We start from the raw sequence: 10,074 nt of genomic DNA, 5'->3' as shown, positions 1-10,074 counted from the left end.
GAACCAGCCGCTTGTTCATTTCACGAATGGGCAGCACGTTTGACCGAGGTGCGTATCTCGAGCGCATCAAGTTGTCGGACGCACCGACGGACGCGTCGCTGGCGTTCTTGGACACGTTGCTCCAGCACCACCGGCAATCCATTCCGTTTGAAAACCTGGCCGTGTGTGGAGCGTTCCCAGTCAGTCCCGCCCACGTGGAAGATGTTTCTGTCGAGCGTGTATCTCTCGACGCAGACAAGATCTTTCAAAAGTTGGTCGTCGACAACCGAGGAGGCTACTGCTTTGAACAAAACGCACTCCTCGCCGCGGCACTGCGGGCGTTTGGATACACAGTCGACACGCTCAGCGCCAGAGCCCTCTTCCCGATTGCGTCCACTGACCCGGCAGCGCCTCCAGCATTCGAGTTTACTGGCCTCATTCACATGATCCTGCTCGTGACTGTTCATAATGTTGTGTACGTGGGCGACATAGCATCCAACGAGATTTAGCTTGAATCGTTAGGTACCTTGTCGACGTCGGGTTTGGTGGCCGAGGCCAGCCACCCGCGGCTCTAGCGCTGAACGAAAGCTCTCTCGTTCAAGCCAAGGGGGGGGAAGTGTACCAAATGAAGCAAGTGCAAATTGTACGGGATTTGAATCTTCCCAACACGTACACGGGGGGATTCCAACTGGCCGAGCCAGGAAATGACCTGTCGACTCCAACCTTGTGGGCGCTGTACTACAAAGCAAAACTGGACGATGAGTTCCGAGTGAGCTATGTTTTCTCTTCCACGGATTCCATGGCCCACGCCGACTACTTGCCGTCCAACTGGTTCTGCTCGACTAGCCCCAAGAGTCCACTGGCCCCCCATGTCGTGTGCGTGTTGCGGACCGAAAGAGGTCTCAAATGCGTTCACGGCATGACGTTCAAGCACTTGGAATGCGGAGAATGGATCGAATCAACGACGTTAGAATCGAAAGAAGCGCTCCTGGACGTGCTGAAGAGCCACTTTGGCCTTGTACCTCCAGCACATGACTCGGTCTGAGCACGGCTCAACGTACGGTCAGTCAAGGAGTGCATTGAGATCTCTTGTTCGAATGTAAACGCCCAAAATCGCTTACTCTACCCCACGTTTGCATTGGATGAAGCAGGCAACTTTGTCGCGAGCAATGCCACCATCGTTGGCCAGAGGCCAAGTGAACATGCAAAACAGGTCCACCCTGCCACCATAATGCGAGTCAAATGGACGTGAAAAGAGTCGTTTTACGGCAATGGAGGAAGAGGTGCGGGGTAGAGTGTGCGCGAAATGCCGCAATCGTTATCCAACTCGCCCATGCGACTCTTGACGGCCACGTCCTGGTACGCATCCCCGCCCCCTGCAACCTCTACCTGCGGTGGTACGATATTCATTTTGAACTTGAGGAGGAATGGAATACAAGTTGGCGACTCGGGGGGTGTTCTCGGCCGAGCCTCCAGTCGACTACTCGTGCGTCTGTGTGTGTAGCTGATGCCGGGCACACAATTGTGCTTGCACACTACTCAAAAGTCTGGGGTCGACAGAGTGAATGCGTGAGGCGGCAGGAGTGTGTGTGGAATCGCGCGATGGCTTTATCTCACACATGTCAAGTGTCTAACCTCGTTTGTGTATGACATACAAACCTCAAGTGAATTCCGCTGTATGCAATGTGGGCAGGCACGTAGCAGGTCGGTACGATGACGCATGAAGCTGCCTCTGGAATTGCCATCGAGGTCGCCGTTGTGGACACGGCAAGCCGACGGTCATGACCACTGGCGCAAGACAACAGAGGGGCAAGACGTGTTGCGGGGGTTGCCTTCATTTACGTCAGCCTTCCAGAGCAGCCATGCTTCCATACCGCCTGTGCGAACGCATGTGGCTCCAAAGGACCCAGTGATGCGAGTCGAAACTTGAACGGGAAGGCTCGTCACAACGGCCACGACGTGCACGGGATCAAAACGTCTGTCTCACATGGCGGCCAGAGGTTGGGTCACTAAGGGGACGGTGCAGTTTGGGACGAGGCGGATGGCTCCAAAGTGGATGAAGATGTGGAGCAGCAGTGTATATGGTGTTGTGTGCGACAGCTTGGGGTCGGATTCGAGCGGGAGGCGAGACACGTTGGGTTGGGTTGAGCTGTCGTGGAAAGGCCGCCAACCAGTGGATATGATGCAACGATTGAAGCTTACCGCCCTTGCGACAATGAACCTTGGCGCTGGTTCTCTATGCATCACGCACAAAGAGACGACCTGGTGCCCGAGTCTGGCGTGGGTTCCAAGCGCGGGATTGCTCGGTCGTGTACCCGTCAAGGAACGTCTCACCGCCCGCGACTCCACGACGGCGGAACTACACTTGAACCCACGCATCGATCGCTGCGTGCCTTTGTGTACAACACGTTGTCGTATCTGTACACCGCAGTGGCATTGTACGGCCCCCCTACAACGGAACGTGGCTCTGCTTGGCAAGTGTTGCTCCTTTTCGGCCCGCACGAGTCAATGAAACCCATGCGAACTTCCTCCGACTCTGTCGTGGCCGCCATGGGCTGCGAGTGGGTTTCCGGGCGTCAAGTTGGCCAAAGGCACATCGTTTTGCATGATACATGCAACTTGTAGTAAATAGGGACTAAATTAGTTTGATGTCTACTTGACCAACGTCGGCATGGGCGCATGCTGCCGCTTGCACTGGGATTCGTAGTCGTCGGACTCGTAGATGGTTCGCAGCGGGGCCGTGACAACGACGGTTTTCATTTTCATGGCGCGGCGCTCCTTCTTGACCATGACTTTGCTGAACGGGACCGCTTTCCCCGCCACGACCTCCTTTTCGACCAAGTGGCGCTGGAGCGGTTGGACGGGGGGTTTGATGTGGCGATGAAACTTGAGGGGAAGCAGGTTACACTGCGTGTCGTGGTCCTTCAAGATTTCCTTGATCTGTGTGATTTCGTCCGCGAACGGCCCGACTTGCGGCTTTTGATGCTTGGCCAGCCACTTTTCTTTGAGCTGGAGCAACGGCTGCTTGACTTGGACGACCATTTTGAACAATGGCGCGACGAAAACAATCGACGCCGGCGGGCCACGGTCGCCGCCACTGAAGCACCCTGTGTTCGTTTGGCCCCTGACGCCAGCGACATATCGCAGACGAGCCAGCGAAAACTCATTCGCGTGGACGCGGTAGAGGCCGGTCTCGTCGCACTTGACTGTGGGTTACACACATGGGCGCATCACATTTTTTTTCAGCGCCGGCCAACCAAGTCAAGGGCTGCATTGGATTGGCCGGCCATTGAATCTACTGCGCATCGTGACGGCGCCGTCGGGATGCGATCGTTACGTGATGTTGATCTCTCCCTCGCCTGCGGGCAGATGGTGGGGGCAATTTTTTGACGAAGAAAATATGGTATAGAGCGGAACTGGATATGTGTCGACCGTGACCAAGCTTGGAGGCTCACCAAGAGGGACTGCCGCCTGCAACCGACTTGGATAATACTCCGGAGTACCACGCCGCCAGCGCTTTCTCACGTCGGTTGAGGTTGGTTGCGACGAACACGTCGCCGACACGAGCATGGCCCACGTGCCGGAGCTGTTGGGCTCGACATGGCAGCACGCGCCTCGCTCCTTCCTGCACTTGTCCAACTCCGTTGCCATGGTCATCTGGACGGAGCAACGTGCCCATGTCATTGGAATTGCCATGCGCGTGAGGTGGTGTGTCGTCGACGGCATGCAGCACGAACACTTCAAACGTGGTCCAGGAACGACATCAGGTCCAATCGTTCGTCCATTCGTTTGGGCCAACCACGTCGAACGAATCGCTTCTCCGTGTGCATCGACGACGATCGTGTAGATTGTGCGAAAGGTGCGTCTTGGGTCGACCTGGTTTTTTCCAACGGTAGGGTGTTTGACAATGCGACAGGTTCATGTTGGCCGACGATGCGTCGTCAATATGGTATGCCGTCTGCATGGACAACGCTGCCGATGTTGGCTACAGCGCAAACTCGTGCGGAGAGAGGCCTGGCGGGACGTCTGCCGTGTCAGCAAGTTTTTTAATGGGGGATTGATATGGGGCGCTTCGCTTGTCCATCGATTCTTCTTGCCTTGGATGAGCCATCCATCAGCCAGATGCAACCGGTACGTCCATCCGTTCGCTTCCCCAGCATTCGACGTCCTAGTTGTGCCGATGCAACGCAGGAGAGGAGTGTTTGGAATGGCGTCATGTCTAGGCATGCCATCGTCCAAACAAGAGTGTTTGTTCATCTCACAAATTTTAAATTCGATTGAAACTTTGACGTGCAACACCTCAAGTATTTTAAAACAACAGAATCGGACCATCATTTCCTCCAAACGTTGACGCAATTGACTCGGCCACCGTCGACGGCGCAGCTGGTCAGGCGACTACAACGAAATTCGACCATGCATGCCCACTTTGACCTCGACGCGTACTTGACTCGCATCAACCTCACCGTACAAGAGTTGGCTGCTTCACCGACCCACTCGTTCGCGCAGCTGTCGTTGCTCGTCCAGCATCATCGCCTCGCCATCCCGTTCGAGAACCTCGCGGCGTGTCGAGTGTTTCCCGTCGACCCAGCCCACGCCGACGTGAGTATTGGTGAACGGGTGTCTCTCCACCCGGCTCGAATATTCAGAAAGCTCGTGCTGGATCGTCGAGGTGGCTGGTGCTTTGAACAGAACGCGTTGTTGGCGACGGCCCTTCGAGCTCTGGGCTACGCCGTGGAGACAATTTGTGGCCGCGTGATCGCGCCAGCCGTGGATTCGACCAAGGGCAAGTACCTTGCCAAGGCAATGACGCACATGTTGCTTCTCGTGACAATCGACACGAACGAACAGTTTCTGTGCGATGTCGGATTCGGAGCGCGCGGCGAGCCGCCCATTCCCATCCGTGTGTCGCCCACATCTACTAAGACAACCATGGCCTCTGGGGAATCGTACGAAGTTGGACTGGCCAATGTGGTTCGCCATATGCACGCAGACACGTGGACGGGCGACTTTTACGTCGATCCCTCGACCGCGCCCGACGACTTTTCCGCCACCGACCGGGTGCTGTGCTACCAGAAGGGGCCAACGCACCCCGTCTACCCCGTGTACGTGTTCTCGCCCGACGCGAGACTGGCGCATGTCGACTACGAGATGGCCAATTGGTACAGCTCGACGCACCCCCACAACCGGTTCACGCAAATCCCAATATGCACTAAACGGACGGTCGACGGATTCGTAAAGCTAGCAGGCAACGAATTCAAGGAAACCAGACACGGAGAGACCGTTCGGACCAACACCATCGATCCCGACGAACTGCTCGATTTGCTCAAGTCGACTTTCGGGCTCGTGCGCTCGACGTAGAGACATGCAATGCTCGCCTAGTTCGGTTGTCCTTGTGTGTCAACGAATGACTGCCAATGTGTGTGTGCACGGGATGAGTTTGTTTGTAAAGGGTGCACTTGGCAGGAGCATGAATGGCTCAACCTCATGGACACATTGCACACGCTCTGCCGCAGCACGAGAAAGCGTCGTCGTCGCATATGGATGTGTGGTAGCCACCCATTGGTTTGCAAGTGCCAGAGCCAAGCGCTGCACACGAGAGGACGAGATGATCGGTCGCGACGACAGCGCAAACCTCGACCAAGTCACTGGATCAGCGCTGGTCGATAAGCGTCCTCCGGTCGATCACACCGACCGATCTCTCACTCGCGACTTCTGTGTGAATATATTCGACCCTGATACTAGTGCACATTGAAGCGTCATGTTTGGGTCATATTATCTATTTTGAGAATTTGCTCGTGTCGCAGTAAACTTATTTGAGCGAAGTTTTGCTCAGGGGTGACACCACGCGATCTTTGTGAAGGAGATATATTGTATATGGGCATAATTTGAGCGAATTCCCTATATTGGTTGGCAGATCATTCCACGAAATTGTGCATGGTAGACAAATTCGTGGGCGTTCATTCTCCATATTGCTGCCTTGCCAACAGTCATGCCCCCATCCGCTCCTGGCCAAGTCACAGAAGTCACGAACTGCCCCCAAGTGCCGTCCTTCGCATTGGACTCCATGGACTCAACCTCGTTGACGCTGCGAGACTGCGAGAGCTGGTTTTGCCTTGCAGGCGCGTTCTACGTCATGTCCGTATGCTTGCAAGTCCTGTCGTAGCCATCGACCTCGAGCTCATCGCGCACTCCAAACGTAATCTATCTAACACTGTAATTTACTCCACTTCTATCGACTCGTGGGTGCGACACCAAATCGCGTACGCTGCTGGTCCTTCTCGACAGGCGCTTGGACGATGGCTCGGTAGGCATGAACTGTTTGGTCGTGGCATCCATCTCGTTCACTAAATTAATGATTCCTCCGCCACAACGACTAGGTTTGCCTTCGTTTTCTCGGACGCTTCCCCGGCAAGCACGTTGTGCTCTGCTCTCCTACGTCCTGAGTACAGCACCTTCCGCAGGCCCTACCGCCCCAGCATCAAACAAATCTCAACATGCACCTTCCATATTCCCTTCTGAAGACACGCCTTTGACGACGCCGTCGGCATCGCCAGGAGCGGAACAGCATCGGCGCCGTTCGAACACAGTACAAACGCAGAATGTTGGTGATGTCCCAACAACCATCACTCCTGTTCCAAGGTGCTGTTCGAAACGCTGCTAAGTCGAACGCCATACGTACATACATATTCGCCGCCATCATGACACCCACCACCGACGTGCTCAAGATCGCAGCATTCTCCTGCGGCAATGCCGGCGGCAACCCTGCCGGAGTGTGGATTGGAGCGGAGCTACCACCCGCTTTGGAGATGGCGCGAGTCGCTGCGCAAGTTGGGTTCTCGGAAACGGTGTTTGCTGCCCCGACTGGCGATGGTCCGACGTCTTGGCGTGTGCGGTACTTTTCTCCTGAGTCGGAGGTACCATTCTGCGGCCATGCTACGATTGCCCTTGGCGCGGCGTTGGCCCATCAGCACGGAGATGGCGTTTATACGTTGGCGTTGAACCATGCCACCATCACGGTGGAAGGACGGTCGACCAATGAAGGCAGCTGCGTCGCGCTGCAATCGCCCCCTACGCATAGCAAACTCGCCCCCATCGGTGTAGTGAACGATGCATTGGCTCTATTTGGCCTCAGCGATGACGATCTCGACAAAACGCTTCCACCAGGCCTGGCAAACGGAGGTGCAGACCACTTGATATTGGCCCTCCGCTCCCGGGCGGCGCTGGCTGCCATGAAGTACGACCTCGAATGCGGGCGTAAATTCATGAACGCCTTGGGCTTGGTCACGATTGTGCTTGTGTACGCCGAGTCGGCCCAGCGATTCCACACCCGCAACCCTTTTGCTTCTGGTGGCGTTTATGAAGATCCGGCGACTGGGGCCGCGACGGCCGCGCTGGCGGGGTACTTGCGGGATTTGAACTGGCCACACGGCGGTGCGATCGATATCCTTCAGGGTGACGATATGGGCGCTCCATCTCGCCTGCGAGCGGAATTCACGGACGTGCGTGGCAGCTCCATTCGGGTGTCTGGGACAGCGCGAATCATGACAGACGCTTAGCGGCCGTCCCGTGAATGTGCTACACGCGCATGTTTGAAAAAACTTAAGGTAGTGGCGAAGTGTTCCGCATGAATCGAGCATGTGCAAAGTTACGAGATGCTTTTCAGTTGTCGTGATCAGCTTAGTGTACTCGACAGAGAATTGAAACTCGAGCATTCATCCCTCTTTACATGAAACTACGCTCCACCGGTACATCGCGCAATGGACTTGTCGACTTCGTTTGCAACGTTTGCGGCGTCCCGCTTTACATCGATGTCCAACTTAGGGACGGAGACGTGGAGGTGGTGACCGATGACTGTGTTCACAATCATCACTCTGTGTGATGCCTCCAACCCGATGGTCATAGTCTCGAGTTTAAATTCCAATCTTGGCGATGTGTTCTTTCGCTTAAAAACTTGGCGTCCACAAGGAGTGCAGGAGGCTGAGCCTCCACTGAGGCGATCACTCTGTCGTCTCTCGACCACGTCGCGCTCCACTTTGGCGCGAAATTCGACGCTGTGACGTTGAATACCTTGTCATGCCCATGTAGGTATGAAGCCCGAGACTAGTGCTCGCGGACTCTTCATCATTCGTTCCGCTTGCTGTCCCATTCAACTCTGCACGAAGCACTTGGCCGGCACAGTTGGCAAGAAGTCAAGCCAGTGGCCTCCAGGTCGCCAAGATGCACTTCCCGCGATTTTATCCGGATGACTTCTTAATATCCGACATCTCGACTCCTTGGAATGGCAAGCGACACTGTCGTTCCAGCCGTCAACTCGGACGCACGAGCGGATGACGCCCCCGAGCACGGAGAAGCAGCTCTGGGCGGCGCGATGAGGAATGCCCTGCGCACGGCCGTCACACGCATCCGCCTCCAGAACCCGATTGTGGGGTCGTTTCCCCGAACGCCGAAAGTGCCGACGAAAGCTGTCGCAACTGCATCGGACAACCTCAGGTGGTCCCATCGTATCCAGGCGTTGTACAACTCACGTCATGGATGGCAGCTTCCTCATGGACGTCACGGGATACATGAAAGAAGCTAAGGAGCAAATTGCAGAGAAAACGTCGTCCAAAGCGAAAGCAGTCAAGCTTGTCCAGTGGGCCACCACGACATGGATGCCCAACCTCGTGCGGTCGACCATTTTGGGTGCTGTCCTTCATTCGCTTGTGCAGTTGGCAGCTGTGATGACCATTTCTTATAGGTAGCGTTACTTGGACCAGCTATGAAGTGACGACTGCCTCTCTACTTGCTACTTCACCTTCCACAATCGCATCGCCACACGTAGCGGTAATAATCACGTCCTCTCCTCTCTCTCAAGGCATCAAATGCGTTAGATCTTGGTGCCGTGGGTGTTTGGCGTGTCAATAGTGGCTGGTACGGTCGCTGGCTCCCTTCACGGGTCGCTTTGGTCTGTGTCCGAGAGAGCCATGGCTGCATTCAAGCACGAGCCGAGCGCTTTTCGCATACCCGGCGTCCTACTCAGCCACACGTTGACGCATTTGGCAATGTTTTCCAGCTATGAAGCCACCAAAGCATTTCTCATGCACGACATCGAGGGCGACCACACGGACATCGACGGCGCGTTGTGCATCGTTGGCGCTGCGGCAACGTCTGGCCTTGTCGGAGAAATCGCGACCTACTACGCCGCTCCTTTCGAGCAGCAATCGTTGTACGATGTCACGGCGGCGGCTGCGACTTGAGTTGCTAAGGGATGTTCTCGTAGCACGACTGCAATGCACGAACTTCGAACTCTTCCACTGCCGACGCTGCGATCCATGGCCCCGTCCGGCTTCTCCACCATGCTCGGTTCTCCTAGTCTGCTCCCTTCAGAGACTCACGCGCGCATAGGTTGGCTAGCCTATGAATACGCAAAAGAAACCTTCGACGGAACATCGGCCAACTCGTAGATGTTAACCACCCGCAAGTTCCCACGTTGAGGTGTTTTGCGCAGCACAGTTCGCTGACTTTGTCGACGTGTTTGGCACAGACTCGACCGACAAGTACTTGGATTAACGTTGATCACGTCATGAGTTCACTGACTTAGATTTTTATAGATCGTATTTATCTTTAGCAGATACTAGAGTGTGATGCGAAACGTTAGGACATACTAGTACCACGTTTCGTTGCAGAATTCATGATTTATTCGGAGTTATAAACTCCTGAAAGTATCGTTTTATTCGTGCTACAATCAGGAATGTATCAAATCCAATTGTGTAGAATTCCGCATACAGATTCAGAAGAAAATGCAAAATTACATTTTTGAACACGTGCAAAACAATAGGACACATTTGAAAATTTTCCCGCCCATCATCGATGGGCGGGAAAATTTTCACTTGCGGACCCCATTGCGTATGGCCAACGCCTCAGAGGAGGCCGCCCTTCAAGGTTGAGCCAAAGAGACGAGCGCCGATTTTCCTTACCATGGCAAAAGATCCCAAAAGTTGCGCAAAAGTTAAGCATGACCTTGAACTCCATGTCCACCGTACGACCATATCAAGGCTAATGAACTCGTCAAAAAGTTCGACTACATCAAGATGAACAAAAAGCACAAGCTCACAG

At 54.8% G+C, this 10,074-nt stretch overlaps 5 protein-coding genes across 13 annotated transcripts; 4 read left to right on the top strand and 1 right to left on the bottom strand.

Annotated features, from left to right (window-relative positions):
- Positions 1-26: 26 nt before the first annotated feature.
- On the top strand, positions 27-1,109 carry H310_04454 (hypothetical protein; the record flags this gene model as incomplete). The annotated part of the gene is made up of 2 exons (XM_008868819.1): positions 27-454; positions 502-1,109. 2 exons carry the CDS (start codon positions 27-29, stop codon positions 1,022-1,024), a joined length of 951 nt encoding a protein of 316 aa, XP_008867041.1. The 3' UTR covers positions 1,025-1,109.
- A 1,464-nt stretch (positions 1,110-2,573) lies between these two features.
- Positions 2,574-3,630, bottom strand: H310_04453 (hypothetical protein; the record flags this gene model as incomplete). The annotated part of the gene is made up of 2 exons (XM_008868818.1): positions 2,574-3,185; positions 3,531-3,630. 2 exons carry the CDS (start codon positions 3,628-3,630, stop codon positions 2,632-2,634), a joined length of 654 nt encoding a protein of 217 aa, XP_008867040.1. The 3' UTR covers positions 2,574-2,631.
- Positions 3,229-5,438, top strand: H310_04452 (hypothetical protein). Of its 3 annotated transcripts, XM_008868817.1 has the most exons (3): positions 3,229-3,838; positions 3,896-4,110; positions 4,203-5,438. In XM_008868817.1, exon 3 carries the CDS (start codon positions 4,393-4,395, stop codon positions 5,335-5,337), a length of 945 nt encoding a protein of 314 aa, XP_008867039.1. In that variant the 5' UTR covers positions 3,229-3,838; positions 3,896-4,110; positions 4,203-4,392; the 3' UTR covers positions 5,338-5,438. The 3 variants fall into 3 exon arrangements, with proteins under 3 accessions (XP_008867039.1, XP_008867037.1, XP_008867038.1); XM_008868815.1 differs by having other exon boundaries at positions 3,896-5,438; XM_008868816.1 differs by having other exon boundaries at positions 3,229-4,110.
- A 1,219-nt stretch (positions 5,439-6,657) lies between these two features.
- H310_04451 (hypothetical protein) lies at positions 6,658-7,717 on the top strand. The gene has a single exon (XM_008868814.1). It carries the CDS (start codon positions 6,678-6,680, stop codon positions 7,533-7,535), a length of 858 nt encoding a protein of 285 aa, XP_008867036.1. The 5' UTR covers positions 6,658-6,677; the 3' UTR covers positions 7,536-7,717.
- A 526-nt stretch (positions 7,718-8,243) lies between these two features.
- On the top strand, positions 8,244-9,550 carry H310_04450 (hypothetical protein). Of its 7 annotated transcripts, XM_008868808.1 has the most exons (6): positions 8,244-8,469; positions 8,519-8,661; positions 8,717-8,802; positions 8,850-9,184; positions 9,239-9,321; positions 9,364-9,550. In XM_008868808.1, exons 1-6 carry the CDS (start codon positions 8,258-8,260, stop codon positions 9,420-9,422), a joined length of 918 nt encoding a protein of 305 aa, XP_008867030.1. In that variant the 5' UTR covers positions 8,244-8,257; the 3' UTR covers positions 9,423-9,550. The 7 variants fall into 7 exon arrangements, with proteins under 7 accessions (XP_008867030.1, XP_008867029.1, XP_008867034.1 ...); XM_008868807.1 differs by having other exon boundaries at positions 9,239-9,550; XM_008868812.1 differs by having other exon boundaries at positions 8,850-9,321.
- The last annotated feature ends 524 nt before the right edge of the window (positions 9,551-10,074 follow it).

The sequence above is a fragment of the Aphanomyces invadans genome (genome assembly GCF_000520115.1).
Source record: "Aphanomyces invadans strain NJM9701 unplaced genomic scaffold supercont1.7, whole genome shotgun sequence".
NCBI classification, from domain to species: Eukaryota; Oomycota; class Saprolegniomycetes; order Saprolegniales; family Verrucalvaceae; genus Aphanomyces; species Aphanomyces invadans.
This window is presented reverse-complemented; position numbering and strand designations above follow the sequence as displayed.